Raw genomic sequence first — 20,299 nt, 5'->3', positions numbered from 1 at the left:
GGACGGGACTCTTGGTTTTTAATTCCGCAGGTTATTGTTTATTTTTCTCTTATCAGAAATTCTGCACGCCGCCTACATCTCAGACTTAGCGTACAAAGAGAAGGCACCAAAAGTCACAAGACACACAGGTTCAAGGTCATTTAAAGCTATTTCATCCAATTAATTCTTAGAACATACTTTATTTCTACCTTTCTACCAATAACTATTTATTTTTCTGTCCACACAACACCTGCATTGCGGTTCTTTCTAATCTATCACCCTGTGCTCCCAACACTGCAGAAAATGGAGTAGATGAAGAACAAGGAGATCAGACAATGCCTGAAATTCTCCATCTTGTCTCCAATCCACCTCCATACTAAAACCCCCAAAATTTAAGTTTTTCACCATGTGATAAACTATACTACTATCTACTTTGCACACTCGTAGATTCCAATTATTCTCAAAGTCTTGGAAGCTTTCTCCATGGATGAAGGTTAAAAGCAGTGCTCTCCTGGGGATCAGGACATCTCAGGACAGGCAGGAAAATATTCCCTCCATTCCGACAGAGAAGAGTGCCTCTGGCATATGGGAAGGAAATTCTCGGATAATTTAGGACAAACCTCCTGTAAAAGATAAAAAGTCTATAATGGAACTTCTACAAGGTGCATTCCTAGAAAACCGACACACTATTGAACCCAAGAGAGGAAAAATAATTATAAATATGAAAAAGAAATTAAATTTTCCTGTGTAATAATGTTGGGAAAATCCTCTATTATGGGATCCCCGAAATATCTAAATTTGGGAAAACATGAATAACCAAGGAAAGGAGTACTGAAAAGCACCAGAGAGCTTATTCTGGATATGTGGGGAAAAAGCTTATCCAAAACTCCCTCCCCTGTGGAAAGGAAGTTGTACTCTAGGAATTATACAACAAGGATTCTTTCTGTTACCAAATCAAGGCAGAGATAATTTAGGAATACCAGTCTACAATGCCTTAAACAGAGACAAAAGAGAATTAATCAGAGAAACTGATTAATTGGGGGACATCAAAAGTGGGGTAATGAGGAGTGGCCTCCTGAAGGAATAATACAAACACAAGGTCCTGCCACCTGGGCACGGGGTGGGAGTTGAGGATATCACACCCCAATAGATACGTGAAACCAAATCATAGACTCCAAGTGGTTGTGGAAATCACAACTAATGAAACAGCCGGTGCCACACTGTGACATGAAGTAAGTTACAGGAGCAGGTTAGATGGAAAAGGAAAAGGAAAAGAACTTAAAAAAAGTAAACGGTATTTTCTGACTCCACTATCCATACAATAGCAAAAATGACAGTGGATTGGAGGGTGAAACTGTCCGTGGTTCTGGCTGGCACTGGGTCTGGGTTCTGGCTGGGATTGGGTCTGTGGTTCTGGCTGGGACTGGGTCTGGGTTCTGGCTGGCACTGGCTCTGGGTTCTGGCTGGCACTGGGTCTGTGGTTCTGGCTGGCACTGGGTCTGTGGTTCTGGCTGGCACTGGGTCTGTGGTTCTGGCTGGGTCAGACTCTGGGTTCTGGCTGGCACTGGGTCTGTGGCTCTGGCTGGCACTGGGTCTGTGGTTCTGGCTGGGACAGACTCTGGGTTCTGGCTGGCACTGGGTCTGGGTTCTGGCTGGGACAGACTCTGGGTTCTGGCTGGCACTGGGTCTGTGGTTCTGGCTGGCACTGGGTCTGTGGTTCTGGCTGGCACTGGGTCTGGGTTCTGGCTGGCACTGGGTCTGTGGTTCTGGCTGGCACTGGGTCTGTGGTTCTGGCTGGCACTGGGTCTGTGGTTCTGGCTGGGACTGGGTCTGTGGTTCTGGCTGGGACAGACTCTGGGTTCTGGCTGGCACTGGGTCTGGGTTCTGGCTGGGACAGACTCTGGGTTCTGGCTGGCACTGGGTCTGTGGTTCTGGCTGGCACTGGCTCTGGGTTCTGGCTGGCACTGGGTCTGTGGTTCTGGCTGGGACTGGGTCTGTGGTTCTGGCTGGCACTGGGTCTGTGGTTCTGGCTGGGACTGGGTCTGTGGTTCTGGCTGGCACTGGGTCTGTGGTTCTGGCTGGCACTGGGTCTGTGGTTCTGGCTGGGATTGGGTCTGGGTTCTGTTTGTTGTTGCTGCCACTGTTATTTGTTTGCCTTCTTTTACATATATATCTTACTAAAGAACTGTTATTCCTTTTCCCGTGTCTTTCCCTGAAAGCCCAATAATTTTGCAGTTCTATACTTTGGAAGGAAGGCGGTCACATTTTTGGTTCCGAGGCAGGTTGCTGCCTTCCTTGGCAGACATCTGTCTTTCAAAGCGAGACAAAGGGAGATGGATTTCCCTGCAGCAGACCTCTCTGGTTTGCCATACAATGGGAGGGGCGGTAGCTGCAGGGCTACACTGGTCCCATCTGCTGTGGGGATGCACCTTCCCCACCACAGCCCAGCTGCTCCTTGACTATTTCCTGGTGCCAACTGCAACTTCCCCACTGCAAGATTTCCAGAGTGCCTTCAAATCTGCTCATTGCCCACAGTAATTTCCAGGTTTTGATTCTTCTCAGGATGTGTCCCCTAACACACACTGCAGGGGGATCCAAACAGAGCTACCAAGGATCTGCTCTGAGACCACTCCCACACTCCCCTCCTCTCCACTCCGTTTTCTTAACTAGTTCTGCTCTCATGTCTCCAAAAGGAATCAGTAAATCAGGGTGTGTGATAATTCTCTTTCCCAGACATAGGGCTCCTGGCTCTAGCTTCTCTGGGGTCCAAGGAGTGCTAAAAGCTGCTGGGAGATGAGCTCAGCCTCTCCATTTTCAGATGGGAAGGAGAGGCCAGGGGAATGGCCAGACATGGACTGAAAAGGAGATGGGATTTCACAGAGAAGGAGCTCCCAGGGGACAAAGGCCATGTTTGTGCTCCAGGTGCCCATGGGGACACTTGGCAGGCTCCATGTCCTTCCTGAGAGGAAGGACCAGCATCACTGGGACACTGATCGTGTCCCTGAGGGGACACCTTGTCTCAGCAATAACACTGGGCCTTTGCACTTCAGAAAGACCAAGAAGTCTCTGGGCTCCTTTCCCTGCCAAAGAGGACCCATCTTCAATGATCCAGGAAAGGGACACTGTTCATGGCAAGTTTTGGGAACGGAAAGCTTTGGGAAAGCTTTTTGTCTGGAGCTGACAGAAGAGAAGCCACACCAGGACAGACTCAGCACTCCTGAGCCAGTGAATGGGGACAAGGCCTGAGCCCAGGATTCCCTTAAGCTCCTCCTCTGGGGCTCTCCTAATCCCATGGCCCTTCTCTCCCTCAAGTGTCCACCTCCCAAGGTTCAAGAGCACACGGGCTCTGGAAAGAACCACAGGATCACAGAATATCCTGAGCTGCAAAGGGCACACAGGGATCATTGATTCCAGCTCCTGGCTCTACCCAGGACACCCCAACAATCCCATCCTGTGCCTGGGGCGTTGTCCAAGCGCTCCTGGAGCTCTGGCAGCCCTGGGGCCATGACCAGACCCTGGGGAGCATGTTCAGTGCCTCAGCACCCTCTGGGGAAGAACCTTTCCCTGATATCCAGCCTACCCTGGCACAGTTTCAGCTGTTACCTCAGGTCTGGTCACGAGAGAGGAGAGAGGAACAAAAACCTCCTCCTACCCTGACAAATCACCAAATGGGCAAGACTGGAAGGGACCACTTAAGGTCTTCTAGTCCAAACTCCCACTCAAACAGGGTCTCCCAGGGACCATCAGTCAGATTTAGATCTAGTTGGCTTTTGCATTTTTCCACAGAAGGAGTCTCCACAACCTCTCTCAGAACTGCTCCCTGTGCTGTTACCCTCACAGTAATGAAGGTCTTGCTTGTGTTTAGGTGGAATTTCCTTTGTTTCTGTTCCTGTCCATTGCCTGTCATCCCATTACTCAGCACCACCAAGAAGAGCCCAGCTCCATCCTCCTGACATCCACCTTCAAACACTTCTGCCCATTGATGGCATCCCCTCCTTAGCCTTTTCTTCTCCAGACCAAACAGGCCCGGTTCCTTCAGCCTCTCCTCACCAGAGGGATGCTCCAGGCCTGTGATCATCTTTGTAGTTCCTCAGCTGGGCCCATCCCAGAGCTCCACGTTTCTCTTGTACTGAGGAACTCAGCACGGGACACAGAGCTCCAGATGTGCCCCACTAGGGCTGCCCCTCCCTTGGAGGTTGGCAAAGCTCTTCCCAAGGCAGCCCAGGCACTCATTGGCCTTCCTGGCCACAAAGGCACATTGCTGACTCTTGGACAGCTCTTTGTCCACCACAACTCCCAGGTCCTTCTCTGCAGAGCTACTTTCCTTACCAGGTTCTTTGAATTGGATGGATGGACTGCAGCAGGGTGGGGAAAGATCACAGGCCCTGTGGGTATTCCTGAGGCTTTGGCAAAGGCCTGGGGGGCAGGATGGAGAGCAGGGATCACCTCTCTCCATCTCCCCAGACAGAATCTGAGGGAGACAACACTCTGTCATGAGCAAGGTGAGTGGGCAGCGGGATTTGGACCCTCTTACCACATGTCAGGTCATGTGAGGCCATACCTACACACACTCTCCATAGACAAGAGGGCCAAAAAGGGCTTTGAGAACCTGCAGAGAATACTTCAGCACAGAAGAGTTTCCGGGGCACAGATCACAAATGCTGAGAGGCTCAGAAAACCTGACTTCAGTTGCAGGATGGATTGTGCTGCTGCATCCCATGACTACAGTCAGGTTCTTTGGGCATTTACCCACGTAAAGACTGTCCCTCCCCATCCCCTCTGAGCAGCTGAGCAGCAGGAGCTCACAGGGTGGTTGGCCTGTAGAGCAGATTTTGCCTTCAGAGAGATGGAAGTCTGCTTAATCATGGCCCTGCTCACCTTGTTACTTCTCCTGGTCTGCTCTGAGAAGCTGAAACTCGTGCTATGATGACTCCACCATTTGCTGTAAACGTTCTTCCAGACTTTCAAGTCTTTGTGAGAGCTGCTGGAAATTTCTAATCGTCGTGGCACTTGAATTTTCCCCCTCATTCTGTCCTGTGAAGAAAGAAGAATGCCACTGGGTCACTAATGATTCCTCCTTGAGGGGCAGACAAGCTCTCTGACACGAGGATACCCAAAGGCTCTGGTTTCATGTCCCTGACAGAGGTCTCTGCTCTCACAGACACATCCAGGCTCTGCCCAGGGAAGCTCCTCTCCCTGCAGATCCTCACCAGGGAAACAAGGCTGAGCTCACATGTGCCCCAGCATGGGACCAGCGCTGGGGGAGCAGGAGAAGGGCGGTGGGGAAAGGGAGAGGGACGGGGACAGCACTTCAAGGGGGGACCCTTGGCAAGTATCAGGCAATGAGAGAGCTCCCAGCACAAAAAAGTCTGTTTGGCAATGGCCCTGCTCACCTCGGTTCCCCTCCGGCTGTGCTCTGCTGTGCTGACACTCACGCTGTCCGGACTCCTGTGATTCTTTGAGATATTCCTGCAAGGCTTTCATTGTTTTTATGAGCTCCTGAGAGGTTTCATCTGTCCTAGATTCCACGGCATTTGTGGTCTCCTCCTCATTTCTCTTTCCTGTAGAAAATAATTGGTGTCAGTGGGACACTGACATTGCTCGCCTGATGGGGAGACCTGAGGACCCCATCCTGCCTGAGGACAAGCAAATCCTCTGTTTTAAAGTCTCTTCTTGAGGGTTTCTTTTTGAGGCTTCTTCTGGTTGGTTTTTGGTTTCCTCTACTCCAGGCTGTTCTCCAGGCTGGAAAAAGCCCACTGCTGGGACATCTCTGCACCCTGGGATCCCGGGAATCTGTGTAGGGATGGGCAATATAACAAAGGACTGGCTGGAGGCCTTTGGAAATGGGAATTTATGGACAGGTGGGATTGCTCCATCTGACAGCAGCAGGCCCGCATGCATGACAGACCTCTGGATCTCCTTCCTGCTTGGCAGGGTTTAGTTTCCAGGCAGTGTGGGCAAGGACTGGCACTCATCTGCAGAAAGGTTTTTGCCTTTTGTCACTGTACCTAAGCCCAGGTTGAGATTCCTCCTTTAGTGTTCAAAGAAAGGAAAGGAAATCCCAGAATTGATGTGCTATGTCTTTGAAATCGTTACCAATTGCGAGGAACATCCCCTGCTAGAGCAGGACGTGTCCCTGGCCAAAGGAGGTCACTCCTCTGACCAAACTGATCCCAGCCCAAGGGCCAGGCCTCTGCTGTGCTCTGGAAGGGGTTCTGCAGGGAATGTGCCCAGGGGAGAGACCTTCACTGGCCTCACTTCTCTCAGGGATAACACATCCCATCCCATCCCATCCCATCCCATCCCATCCCATCCCATCCCATCCCATCCCATCCCATCCCATCCCATCCCATCCCATCCCATCCCAAGGGTTCCCAAATGTGGTCACAGACAAGAGCAATGAGATCCGGCACACTTACTTGATTCATAGAACGTAATTTCTAGGATTTTCTCAATCACACTCCTAGCAACCGCAGATACTGGACATCAGGTACACATGAATATAAAATCAAACAGAAAAACAGGATATTTAACAAGGATTTTACCCCAAAAAACTCCAGGACTGCCCTGAGCAGGTTCTGGGGCAGAACACATCCCACACCTGGCCCAGGAGCCAAGAGCTCCTGTGCACCAGGAGCCCCTCAGCAGTGCTGGGGGGTTCCTGATCCTCAGGGCCCACTGAGGCTCTCCTGGGCCAGGAATAACACATCCCATCCCATCCCATCCCATCCCATCCCATCCCATCCCATCCCCTCCCATCCCATCCCATCCCAGCCCATCCCATCCCATCCCATCCCAAGGGTTCCCAAGGATGGCCTCTGACAAGAGCAATGGGATCCAGCACACTTACTGATACTTTCAATTATCATTTCTACTCCTTTGAATATCTTTGATCTGCCTTTCTTAGCCCGACTGCCACCATACACAGTTGCTGCACATCAGGTACACATGAAAAGAAATTCAAACAGAAAAACAGGACATTTAACAAGGATCTTTCCCCAAAAAACTCCAATACTGCCCTGAGCAAGTTCTGGGGCAGAACACATCCCACACCTGGCCCAGGAGCCAAGAGCTCCTGTGCACCAGGAGCCCCTCAGCAGTGCTGGGGGGTTCCTGACCCTCAGGGCCCACTGAGGCTCTCCTGGGCCAGGAAGCTGCCTCAGCTGCCACAGCACTGGGGCACCACACAGGTGCCTCAGTCCCACCAGAGGCACCCACCAGAGGGTGAGACTCTTCTGCCTCACACTTGGGAGTGGAGAGGGATCTCCCAGGTCCCTTCTCTGTCCCTTGGCACATTCACAGCCTGACCCTCAAAGCCCTGCTCAGCAACACCCCCTGCTAGAGCAGGACGTGTCCCTGGCCAAAGGAGGTCACCCCTCTGACCAAACTGATCCCAGCCCAAGGGCCAGGCCTCTGCTGTGCTCTGGAAGGGGTTCTGCAGGGAATGTGCCCAGGGGAGAGACCTTCACTGGCCTCACTTCTCTCAGGGATAACACATCCCATCCCATCCCATCCCATCCCATCCCATCCCATCCCATCCCATCCCATCCCATCCCATCCCATCCCATCCCATCCCATCCCATCCCATCCCATCCCATCCCATCCCACCCCATCCCATCCCATCCCATCCCATCCCACCCCATCCCATCCCATCCCACCCCATCCCATCCCATCCCATCCCATCCCATCCCATCCCATCCCATCCCATCCCATCCCATCCCATCCCATCCCATCCCATCCCATCCCATCCCATCCCATCCCATCCCATCCCATCCCAAGGATGGTGTCCTAGGGTGACTTTATGATGCTCGTATCCCCAGTTGTGAGTTCTGTTTATGATGGATATTACATTCTGTGCCTTCAAACGGGCTCTGAGACCAAAGTTGGGGAGAAGAAGAACCACAGAGTTTTGTTTTCAGCCCGCACTCGCTCCTCCACAATCTGCTGGAACACAGAACTGCTCTGTGCTGTCTGGGCACGGACGGGGCTGAACACTGCACTCCTTTGCTTTTTAGTTCCTTTAGCTAGCTGAGCAGCCCAAGTTTTCCCTGGACCGGTTTTCTTTCCCTTTCTGTGGATCCATTTGAAGCTGCTCTGGACCGGGACCCGGGCAAACACCGAGAGCTCGCACGTTGCAGCCCCCACAGCCTCCTCTGGGCAGCAGCAGCTTTGGGAGAGCTGGAGGGACCAATAACAGAGCAACCACTGCCAGGAAAGACCTTTGAATTTGTCATCTCTTCAGAGGGGCGAAGGAGTTTTGTCACCTGCTATTGTTCATTTTGTGTGCTGGGTGCTTTGCTTGTTTAAATAAACGGGATTTTCCCACTTCTCTCTGAGGAAATTCATCCCAAACCGGTTGGGGGGAGGGGCTGTGTGGGTTGGCTTTCTGGCGGGGGGGGCCTTTTTGGAGGTTTTTTCCCAAATTTGCCTTAAACCAGGACAAATAATTGGCACCCAACGTGCAGCTTGAGAGAGTGGAAAAAACCCTGTTCTAATTGTATTTTGGTTCCAATTACTCTGTGTTGCTGTAGAGCAGTTAGTAGCCATATTGTTTGAATTGATAATGTCTCCTGGGGTGGAGGCCTGGATGTGTTTCAGGTCCCTAGAGTTTTTTGAGATCTTAATCCCGCTATGGTCGTTAGGTTTATTTTCTTATCCAGGAATAGCTCCAGTATTGTCCCTAATACGTAGTTTTTGAAGCAGAGGGGCACTGAGCAGAATATCCATCGGGCTGGGCTTGGGTGGAATGGCTTCCAGAGGGTTTATAAAGGTGCTGAGGTCTGTTCCTGGAATGTATGGTTCATGGTTATGGTTGTGCAGCCAGTTTGTTAGAGGGGAAGTAGGGGATGAGGCTTTTCAGCCTTTGCTTTCCTTCTCCTCCTCTAAATCTCTTACCTCCCTATTGGAGAATGTTCAGTTTCCCCTGACTGTTAAAGAGACCATCTTCCTGGTCTTTAATCTGGTAAGCTTTCTCTATACAGTCTGCAGTCTCTCTAGAATGAGGGCTGAGATTTCTAGAGGGGCTGATGAGACCTCTGACCCAGGAGTAGACCCAGGTGTGAGAAATCCTGAGTGGTGTGGGAAATGGGAGGATATGGGCCAAATCTTAAAGGAATTTTCTGACCCTATAGCCTGGGACTTTCCACGTGAACAAATTCAGAATCCGGCTGAGGTGGCGAAGTACCTGAAAGAGAAGTGCCATGAGAACCTTAAGGAAAAAAAGATCATTGCAGTGAGCTGGGCCCTGGCATATGCTTATCTCACCCTGCTAGATCCTGTAGGGCAGCAGACAGAGGAAGGGGGGCAGGGAGATAAATCAGCAGCTATCCCAGTCACTCAGGCTGCAGCCAACACCCCCGGCTCAAAGCCAGCAGCTAAACCAGACAGTGAGCCTAGGCTAGCAGCTAAACCAGACTGTGAGCCTGGGCTAGCAGCTAAACCAGACTGTGAGCCTGGGCTAGCAGCTAAACCAGACAGTGAGCCTGGGCTAGCAGCTAAACCAGACTGTGAGCCTGGGCTAGCAGCTAAACCAGACTGTGAGCCTGGGCTAGCAGCTAAACCAGGCTCAGCAGCCAAACCTCAACCAATGGCTGTTGCTACGAGCACGAGAAGTGGAAAGTGCACAGAAAAGACCAATAGACCAGTGGATGATGATGACGATGATGATGATGATGATGATGATGATGATGATGATGATGATGATGCAGGAAAAGGACCTTCAACACTTCCTGACATAAAACCAGGAGTCAAAGCAACAGGCACTAGTTCATAAGCCAGTACTGACTCCTTTTCCCTAAAGGACCTTCGTGGCCTAAGGAAGGATTACACTTGGTGACCTGATGAGTCTGTAATGAGTTGGTTGGTCCGTCTTTTGGATGCTGCAGGTGAGGCTACAATTCTGGACAGCACTGAAGCAAGACATTTGGGATCCCTCACATGATAATGTCATGGACCAAGGAATGATGAGGGGGCGAACCCTCACAGCCTCTGGGCTGTGCAGTGTGGCACAAAGACACCTGTGTGCACACGATCTCTATATGCAGCAGACCCAGTGGAAGACTATAGAACAAGGGATCCAACCTGAGACAACCTGACTGTAGAAAAAGGGATCCAACGCCTCAGAGAAATGGCAGTGGCAGAGATTATCTTCTCAGATGAAATAACAACTAGGAATCCAGACTTGGTACCATGTACATCTGTATGTGGTGAAAATTTGTACAGTTTGGGCCACATGACTACACTTCTGCTGTAGCAATAATGAAGTGGGATGAGAGGGATGAGACCGTGCTCGAAATGGCGAAGAAGCTCCGAGCATATGCAGATGCTGCACATGGCCCAACCCATGCCAGAATTGCAGCAGTGGAAACACGTCTGCAGAAATTAGAAGATAAGATAGAGGAGAATCATAAGAGACTCAGGGAAGAGATAAAGGAGGACCTTCTCCAAATCTCAGCAGTGCAGATCAGAGGTTCTGGTATCCAACGTAGACGTTCCTCAGATGGTGAGAGGAGGTACACCCCACGAACTGAGCTGTGGTTCTTCCTCCGCGGTTGGTGAGAAAACATGAGGAGATGGGATGGAAAACCTACTGGTGCTCTGGCACAACGGGTGCATGAATTGAAGGAAGGCAAGACTCAGAGAGGAAGTGCCACCAAAAGGAGAGCAGCTCCAGTTGCCCGTAGCCAAACTGCCAGGCATGATGATGATGATGACATGTCTGATCCCCTTGAAGGAACCTCTAAGACATACGCCCAAGGCAAGAAGGATAACCAGGCTTAGAGGGGCCCTGCCTCTAGCCAGGTAGATGTGAGGGAAAACCGTGTTTTCTGGACTGTGTGGATTCATTGGCCTGGCACATCTGAATAACAAGAATGCAAAACTTTGGTTGACACTGGTGCAAAATGCACATTAATTACATCTAGACACATGGGGGCAAAATCTGTCTCCATCACTGCCGTGACAGGTGGATCACAGGACTTTACCTTGGTGGAAGCTGATGTAAGTCTGACAGGAAATGAGTGGAAGAAACACCCTGTTGTGGCTGGCCCAGAGGCCCCATGTATTTTGGCCATAGATTACCTTCGAAGGGGATATTTCAAAGACCCAAAGGGACTCAGGTGGGCATTTGGGATAGCAGCTGCAGTTACAGAGGGTGTTCAGCAACTGAACACCTTGCCTGGACTGTCTGAGAATCCAACTACAGTAGGACTTTTGAAGGGAGAAGAACAAAAGGTACCAGTTGCCACTTCAACAGTGCATCGTCGACAGTACAGAACAACTCGAGATGCTGTGGTTCCCATCCATAAGATGATCCGAGAGCTGGAGAGCCAAGGGGTGGTCAGCAAAACCCACTCACCCTTCAACAGCCCCATTTGGCCTGTGCGTAAATCTGAAGGAGAATGGAGATTGACTGTGGACTACCGTGCATTGAATGAAGTGACTCCACCACTGAGCGCTGCTGTGCCAGACATGCTGGAACTCCAGTACGAGCTGGAGTCCAAGGCAGCGAAGTGGCACGCCACTATTGATATTGCCAATGCATTTTTCTCCATTCCTCTGGCAGCAGAATGCAGGCCTCAGTTTGCCTTTACATGGAGGGGAGTGCAATATACCTGGAACTGACTGCCCCAGGGGTGGAAGGGTTCCCAAGTGTGGCCACAGACAAGAGCAATGGGATCCAGCACACTTACTTGATTCATCGAGCACCATTTCTATGCCTTTGAATATCTTTGCTATCCCTTTCTTAGCCAGAATGCCATCAGCCACAGTTGCTGGACATCAGGTACATGTGCAAATAAAATCAAACAGAAAACCAGGACATTTAACAAGGATCTTTCCGCAGGGAATTCCAGGACTGCCCTGAGCAGGTTCTGGGGCAGAGCACATCCCACACCTGGCCCAGGAGCCAAGAGCTCCTGTGCACCAGGAGCCCCTCAGCAGTGCTGGGGGTTCCTGACCCTCAGGGCCCACTGAGGCTCTCCTGGGCCAGGAAGCTGCCTCAGCTGCCACAGCACTCGGGCATCACACAGGTGCCTCAGTCCCACCAGAGGCACCCACCAGAGGGTGAGACTCTTCTGCCTCACACTTGGGAGTGGAGAGGGATCTCCCAGGTCCCTTCTCTGTCCCTTGGCACATCCACAGCCTGACCCTCAAAGCCCTGCTCAGCAACACCCCCTGCTAGAGCAGGACGTGTCCCTGGCCAAAGGAGGTCACCCCTCTGACCAAACTGATCCCAGCCCAAGGTCCAGGCCTCTGCTGTGCTCTGGAAGGGGTTCTGCAGGGAATGTGCCCAGGGGAGAGACCTTCACTGGCCTCACTTCTCTCAGGGATAACACATCCCATCCCATCCCATCCCATCCCATCCCATCCCATCCCATCCCATCCCATCCCATCCCATCCCATCCCATCCCATCCCAGCCCATCCCATCCCATCCCATCCCATCCCATCCCATCCCATCCCATCCCATCCCATCCCATCCCAAGGGCTCCCAAGTGTGGCCACTGACAAGAGCAATGGGATCCATGACTCCACACTTACTTGTGGACGACGTTCGTCCTTCTTGGTCATGCTGAGATGAGCTCTTTGTTTCTGTGGACATTAGGTTCACCTGAAAAGGAAAAGAAAAATGAAAAATAGGAAGATTCACTATGATATTTCCCCTTAGGATTTAAAATTGCATTTAAGAGCTTTTTTGGGACACATATATCGCTTATACTACACAAACCCCTGATCTATCAGGATTTTCAATTTACTGATTTTCCATTGCATCCCTGCCCAAACAGAGTACAGCTCTTTCCAAGATGTTCACTCCTTGTTTCTTGTCTCCCGTATCCCTTTCTCTGGATTCACTCTGCAATGCAAGGGAAAAGAGGGGCAAAATCTCTGCGGTGAGCACAGCACTAGAGAAGATAACACAGTTGATAAGATGTTCTGTTGTACTCCCAGCTGGTCCCTAACCCATCTTGTCTGCCCGGGAGCTCTGAGAATTCTCACAGACACGCACATCATCATCCTTGGCCAAAATTAAGACCTTCTGCTTTTGCAGAGTGCAGAACCTGGTGTTCAACCCCAGCACAATTTTCCATAAAGGAAAGGGACCATTTTCCATTCCTTCAGACTCAAATCCTGGAGGTTTTCCTGACCAGCTATGAAGAAATCTATGGTGAAAGGACAAGCGGCCTTGGCTGCCTGATGCCCACCAAACTTCTCTTCAACTGGACAGGAGATAAAAATACGACTGAAGAGCTCACAGAGAGCCTGAACATCCCTCTCCAGGTGCCACCGCGGGCAAACCAGACCGGACTTGGGGACAATTGCTTTGCTTTCTCAGCAATTCCCAATAGAGCAGGAAGCTGAGGAACCAAGCCAGAACTGAAACCACCTCAGTGCCACTCTCCCCTCCTCCTGGTTGTGAACACACCTGGTGCAGGTGGCTGGGCCGGCTGCAAGCTGAGCTCCAGGTGGGAGCCCGAGACAAGAGCTCGTGAACAGCCAACAAAGCACAACAAAGGGCACCAAGAGCGGTGGCACAGCTGGGGAAGGGACACCGAGAGACCCAGCAGGAGCTGAGGGCTTGGGAGGAAGAGCCAGCCTTGAGCCTTGGGCGTGCAGACTGTGAGGGGATAACACTGAGGGGCTCCCGCACTGGGGGAGCAGCTCAGGCTGTTCCTGTGCCACTGCACTGGGAATAAATGGCTTTATGGAGTCACACAGCTGAGACTCTGCTCTGGGAAAGCTGCGCTGGAACCAGGGAGGACTTGAAACAAAAGATTTTCCAGAGATCACTTGAACTAACAAAATGAATGTATCAAAAATAAATGTATAAAAAGAATGTATCAAAAATGAATATATCAGAAATGAATGTATCATGTTTGTAGAATCATGTGTTGAATTTTAAGAAACCCCTGCACAAAAAGGCATAGGAAAGAAAAACAAAGATCTTTAAAGCTTCTTGCAAAAAGACAAATACCGGAAAAGACCAGGAATGCTAAGACCCCAGACAAGGAAGCCCCTCTGTCTCCAAACATGTCAAGGATGATGGACTTATCCAGATAGGAGAGCAAAGGACCAAAAGCACAAGCGCAGAGGAGGAGAGTTCAAAAGTTCAATGAAGAGGAAGATGAAGGTACAATTAAAAGACCACCAGGGACCCCCATAAGAAACCTCACAAAAAAACTACGCATGCTCAGAAGGGCGTGGACCTATTTAGCATGAGAAGCGAAGACAGGCGGGGCCAGGGGTTGAATATGCATAGAAAAATTGTGTAATATATTGCATATGTAACACCTTTGTGAATAAAATTGGGGGGCAGACTTCAGCTCAGGGCACAAGATTTCGGAGAGTTATCTCGCTTGTGCCGGGCACCGACAATACATACCCACTTCATAACTACATCGAGTTGTGGAGTCTATTTATTTATTCCGCATATCGCTTCAGACTCAGGGGCTGAGTTTGGGAGTGGGGGAGTCCAGCAGGGCCCATTGGGGCACCGGAGCCGCTGCTGTGGAGGGGCTCCGCTCCCAGCACTGAACATCTCTGGTGGCTGCAGCGTGATGGCCAGAGAGCCTCGGGAAGGGTCAGACTGGGAAGTTTCCCAAATATCCTCTTCTGCACAGCCAGCTGCAGAGAGCAGAGCCCTGCTGACCTTCCAGCAGAGCCGCCTGTCCCTTCTGAGCACATCCATCAGAGCAGCAGTGACGAGGGGAAGGCAGAAACAGCGACTGCTCAGCAGTGAGGAGAGGTCTGCTCAGGGCACAGCTCTGCTCTGCCTCTCCTTCCTGCACTCCACTTCCCTGTGCTGTCTGCTCCTGGTGACTTTCTGTTTGCTTTGCCCTGGGCCATGTTCCAGAGAGAGAGGAGGAGCTGCACTGAATTAGGAACCCCTTTGCCAAAAGCTGCTGCATGTCCAGAAAGCTTTCCTGGTGTTCAAGGGGAGCACAGACCCGGGTGAGGAAAAGAGCTCCACTGAGGATAGAAATAGAGAAATGCCAGCAGGGACCCAGGAGAAGTCACAGCCCCAGGGCCCACGGGGCTGACTGAAGGTCAGACAGGAAACACCAGGGCTGCTTTCCCAGCACTGAACCCTGCTCTGTTTCATCCCTCTACCTTTTCCTGTTTTGCTCTGCTCTGAAAGGAGGAAAAGCAAATAAATGGCATAAAATGCTCAGAGTTTGAGGGGTTTTCTCCTGAAAGCAGGGCAACAGCATGATGGCTTCTCAAAGAGTACCAATGAAGAGATGATGTGCATGAGGAGCTGTCCTGAACGTGCCTCTGCCTTTGGTAACTGATGGACACAGACATTCACCTCAGATCACTCATGGAAAGGTGGATGTGCTTCCAGGGATGGCTCACCCACTTCTCACAGTCTGACACAAATCATTCTCTCATACTGAGAAGGAGCCCTGATAACTGGTTTATATAGGAAAATTATTTTATGCAGGGCCAGACTGGCAATCCTGAGCCAAAGCTGAAGCTTTGAAGCAGAAAAAGAAAAGGAAGGGGGAAAGACAGGACAGGGGAGGAGAAGGAAAAAGAAAATGAAGCGGGGTGGGGGGGAGAGCAGAAAGGAAAAGTATGGCCAAAAAATAAAAACAGCAGCAATTTAGGATACTTTGGGACTCAGCAATACCATTTCAAGGTGCTTCTGGCCTCAAAAACCGGCATTTGGGAACTTCATGGCTGAGAACACAGAAGTTTCAGGAGCACTGGGGCTCAGAAGCACCAACACAGGGAGATTTTGGGACTTGAAACAACATTTGGGTTCAGAAATACTGATTTAGGAAGCATTAGGGCTCTAAAATACCAATTTAGGGACACAAGCTTACAAAGCCCTGATTTGGGGAGTTCAAGGCTGAGAAAAAATCATGTCAGGAGCTCTGGGAATCAGAGAGTGATTTGGGGATTGTTAATAAAATGAAAGCTATAAAATAAAATCAATAAGAATTAAGAGCAAAACATATATTAAGTAATAAAGTAAATTAGAGGTTTTAGTGTAAGTTGCTATTTTATATAAAAGTATATTAAATATAATTTTAGTAATGATTTTTGCAATCTGTGTTCTCAGAGGCGAAGGGTAGAGTGTCGTAGTTTGACACGGAAAAAAAAAACAACAGTAGTTTTATCAACAGTTCACCGCAAAAAAAAAAAAAGCAGAGGAGCCACAAAGTGCCCAGCTGCCTGTAAAAACTAAAGCCTGAGCAACAAGCCATCTCTAGAAGTTAAAACTTTTAACCCTTCCTAAGAAATAAAAACTTTATAAAATTTTTCTCCTCCTTAATTTAAAAAAAAAAAAGAAAAAAAACAGCCTAAAACCCAAAATATTAAAAGAAAAAATTCTAAGTAAAAAGAGACAATAAAGTAGCTTTTTGCTAAACTTTTTCTTAATAACCACAAACTAAACTAATCTTCTCCTCCAAAAAAAACTATATTTTAAAAAAAATACCAGTAAGCCAAAAAAACCTGCTTCAACTAAAAAAAAACAAAAATAAAGCAAACAAAAAAAAGTTAGGGAGGTTTATAATAGTGCCCCCTATCTTCAAAAAAAAAAAAAAAAAAAATTCTATTTATAGATCCTCAGACCCAGGGGAAAATGGGAAGGACTGTTGGTCCCAAAAATAAAAAACTAAACTGTTATTTTTTTCCCTCTTGGCAGGGCATCCTTAAAAAAAAAAATCCTAAAAAACAGTCAATCCATCCATACATTAATAATAAAAGCACCATACATAAAAAAAAAAATCACCACTAGCAAACTTTTTTTTTCTCCAAACAGTACCATATAATAACACAAAAGCACAAAATATAGCAACTATGTTTCTTTAAAAGTCTGTAGCACAAAAAAAAACTCCTCTCTCCCTACAAATAAACTAAATATTAATTATCTAAAAAGTAAAAACCTAATTAAAGTCCAAATTGTGTCTCACTATAATTTGTTAAAGTTAAGTAATAAAAAAAAAATATTTTAAAAAGTTTTCATTTTAAATTGTGTGTTTTCTTTCTTCTTCCCCCCCCCTTTTATAGTAGCATAGTAATAATAATTTAATAAAGTTTTTTTTCCTTATTATTAAGCTTAAACCTACTTTACTCTATTCTCAATCACATTTCACAGCATTCAATTAAAAAATTACATTTTCATAAGAAGCACTAACATTATACCAATGTCAAACCATGACAGGGATATTTTCAGATCAGCAAAACGATCTAGAGAGCTTCTGGGCTAAAATAAAAACCCAATTAAACAGATTTTTCGCTCTGCAGTCCTCATTTAGGACTCTTTGGAGCTCCAAATCAGTGATTTTAGGAGTTTTTGGGATAATAAACATCGATTTTGGAGCAGAAGGAGCAAGCCTGGGGAAACTCGGGAGCAAGGGGCCGGCGCTTACCTGGCACAGGGCTCGGGGGAAGCAGCTCCGCGCTGGGCTGGAGCACCGGGGGCTCCTCATCCCTTTATCCCCCCCTGCCCGGCCCTTCCCACCCCCACGGGCTCCCTCCCTCCCTCCCCCCAGCACCTCCTTTCCCATCTTCACACCCATTTCCCCTAAATCACGGGCAGCTGGAAAATGAAAGTGAAAATGCTCCCTGTGGTATGCAGGTTTCAAAATGCCAGAGGTTTGTGCCCAAAATAGGGAAAAAAGGCAGAGGTTTATGTCCAAAACGGAGACAACAGGGTCCTGTAACTTTACTCGACAACAGGGTCCTGTAACTTTACCCAAATAAAGTTAGGGGCCATGAGACGTTTACCCTGGGGTCTCTCAATTTTTTTGAGGACACAGACTCCTTTTCAGTGCTGTTTTCCCATCCACATCACCCTCTGTCTTTCCCCATTAGCTGAGGTATTTGAGAGGTGTCGGAATCTGTGGGTGTTGGTGATTCCGAGATTGTAGGAAGTCTCTGTCTTTCTGCCCCGTTGCCAGAGAAGAAGCCATAATTCGTCTGTGCTGTTTCAAGGTTGTTTATTTTTGCTTATCTATAACAAGTTCTGCTGCCCTGCCGCAGCTCTGTCCTGCAGGGCAGCGTGTGGGGCTCTGCCCCTCAGTGGGATGGTACAAACATTATATACCAGAAATTACGTGTACTATATTTACAATAATGTGCCAATATCTGTCATCTACGTTGAACAGTGTGTCCCCAGCCTAAACCAATAGAAAAATGCCAACATCACCAAGAACATGGAGGTAAGGAAGAAGAAGGAGGAAGAACAGGTTCAGGCCCACTTTCCTCCATCTTAGAACTCCTGACCCCCCTGTACAAAGTAAAACCCCCCTGTACAGGTGTTAAAACCCCCCTGTACAATACTAAAAAAATTTACCCTCTAATTTGTGACTACTTTTATTATATCATCTAACCCTCTGTGACTGCTTGTTCCACCTTTAAAGTTGGTAATTCATTCCATGGTTCAAACTCAAGATCACAGCTGTTTTCAGCTGCTTGCCAGGGTCTAAAATGCTTCTGACCAAGGCCTGGAACCTCTAAAAATGTCTGAGGGACATTTTGAGTTCCGACAGAGAGGTACAGATTTCCCGAATCGCCTAATACATATCCACTCCCAATATGCACCCCTCTTTTTCTTTGTACCTCTGTTCTTCTTTTCTAAATCCAGGGTTTTAACGTGCCCTTGGATAAGCAGCAGTCTCTGTCAATCAGTACCATTCCTCTGAAATGCATGGTTCCTCCTGTTGCCTCTTTCATCTGCCAGTTTTATCTACAGGTTTTATCTACAGGCAGCTCACAGTTTGTAAAGACATGTTCCTCCCATTCCTTTAACAATTAAATTCAGATGCGAAAATTATGGATAACCCTTTAATTTTTGTACTTGCCTACCCCTCCAAAACCTTTACTAGTGGGAAACTTACTGGAAAAATTGAATGCAGAGATCGAGTTTTGGGACTGTTGCTTTATTCAAACAAGAAAATTTGAATGGACCCTCAGAACCACCTCTGTTGTTAATCCAGCTGTGTTTCTGTTGGCCTCCAAAGTACTCCAGAACATGATTGCCTATAAACAACCAAAGAAGTTGATTCCAAACAATAAGATTTGAAGGACAGCCAGACAGAGAGCCCAGACTGGGAGCTGCACATGGACAGAAGGAGCTTTGTTCACAAGGGAAAACACATCTGGGTATGTGTGACTAGGCTGAACAAGGAGTTAAATCGAAGGTGTTTCAGCACAGAAGACCAACCTGGTTGCTCTCACCCAAGAATTGGAACTGAAAAAGAAAGAAATTGATAATCTGGATGGATTCTAAGTATGCTTTTTGTGTAGTGCCTGCCCGTGGGGCAATCTGGAGAGAGAGGTTTGTTACAGCACAATCAAACACGGGACACAAATATTACTGCTGAAAGCAGTACAAAAACCAGATGAAGCTGCAATTCTGCACTGTAGAACACACCAGACAAGTAAAATAAGGCCAAAATAGAGAAATTACTTGGCTGACAGGGCAGCTAAAGAGGCTGCAGAAAAAGGCATCCACATTTTGGTTCCACAACAAGAGATCAGTGAAAGAGATCTATTAAGCTAGAATATGATGCAAAAGATTTTCAGTTAAGGGATGTATTATAAGCTAGACTTCACCCTGGTGGATGGGCAGTCACCCCTTCTGGACAAGTTAAACTTCCCAAAAAATGATGAGAGAAATAGTAGAGAGCACCAATTTATACACTGGAGTGCAGAAAAATACTTAAGACACTTAAGAAAGACAGTAATTGGCTCCAAGATGACCATAAAGACCTGTTAAGTTTCACCAAGGGATTGGTCATAAAATTCTTAGAAAACTTAAAGATCAAAGCAGCCAAAATACTCAGTGTAACTAATTGTTGGAAATGTTCTCAACTAATTTTGAGAAGAATGGGGTTCCCTTGGAGGGCCCACCCTGTGGGGTCCCACAGCTCTGTTCCATATGCAATACATTACACAACTTTTCTGTGCATATTCAACCCCTGGCTCTGCCTGTCTTCGCTTCTCATGCTGAATAGGTCCACGCCCTTTTGTGGGGGCTTTTATGGGGGTCCCTGGTGGTCGTTGGGCTTCAGACCATCATCTTCCTCTGCATTGAACTTTTGAACTCTTCTCCTCTGCGCTTGTGCTTTTGGTCCTTTGCTCTCCTATCTGGATAAGTCCATCATCCTTGACATGTTGGAGGCAGAGGGGCTTCTTGTCTGAATTCTTTACATTCCTGGTCTTTTCCGGTATTTGTCTTTTTGCAAGAAGCTTTAAAGATCTTTGTTTTCTTTCCTATGCCTTTTTGTGCAGAGGTTTCTTAAAATTCAACACATGATTCTACAAACATGATACATTCATTTTTGATATATTCATTTTTGATACATT

The 20,299-nt window shown here is 48.2% G+C and overlaps 1 protein-coding gene across 4 annotated transcripts; it reads right to left on the bottom strand.

The window, feature by feature from the left end:
• Positions 1-15: 15 nt before the first annotated feature.
• LOC140681177 (uncharacterized) lies at positions 16-17,490 on the bottom strand. 4 transcript variants are annotated; one of them, XM_072920651.1, is made up of 8 exons: positions 17,359-17,489; positions 12,518-12,587; positions 11,670-11,750; positions 6,830-6,910; positions 6,399-6,458; positions 5,373-5,540; positions 4,858-5,013; positions 16-602 (listed from the first exon to the last, which is right to left on the bottom strand). In XM_072920651.1, the coding sequence occupies exons 1-7, from the start codon at positions 17,416-17,418 to the stop codon at positions 4,901-4,903; spliced, it is 633 nt and encodes a 210-aa protein (XP_072776752.1). In that variant the 5' UTR covers positions 17,419-17,489; the 3' UTR covers positions 16-602; positions 4,858-4,900. The 4 variants fall into 4 exon arrangements, with proteins under 4 accessions (XP_072776752.1, XP_072776754.1, XP_072776753.1 ...); XM_072920653.1 differs by lacking the exon at positions 4,858-5,013 and having other exon boundaries at positions 17,359-17,490; XM_072920652.1 differs by lacking the exon at positions 11,670-11,750.
• Positions 17,491-20,299: the final 2,809 nt, after the last annotated feature.

The sequence above is a fragment of the Taeniopygia guttata genome, chromosome 32 (genome assembly GCF_048771995.1).
Source record: "Taeniopygia guttata chromosome 32, bTaeGut7.mat, whole genome shotgun sequence".
Lineage (NCBI taxonomy): Eukaryota > Metazoa > Chordata > Aves > Passeriformes > Estrildidae > Taeniopygia > Taeniopygia guttata.
The sequence above is the reverse complement of the archived record's forward strand: the minus strand, read 5'-3'. Positions and strand labels throughout refer to the sequence as shown.

Excerpts from the sequence above, each read along its gene's own strand:
- LOC140681177 (XM_072920651.1), bottom strand. The coding sequence starts at position 17,418 with ATGAGGAGCCCCCGGTGCTCCAGCCCAGCGCGGAGCTGCTTCCCCCGA. Across the intron at positions 12,588-17,358 it reads TCCCCCGAGCCCTGTGCCAG|GTGAACCTAATGTCCACAGA; the intron begins GTAAGCGCCGGC and ends TTTCCTTTTCAG. Across the intron at positions 6,459-6,829 it reads AATGATAATTGAAAGTATCA|TATCTGCGGTTGCTAGGAGT; the intron begins GTAAGTGTGCTG and ends CCTGATGTCCAG.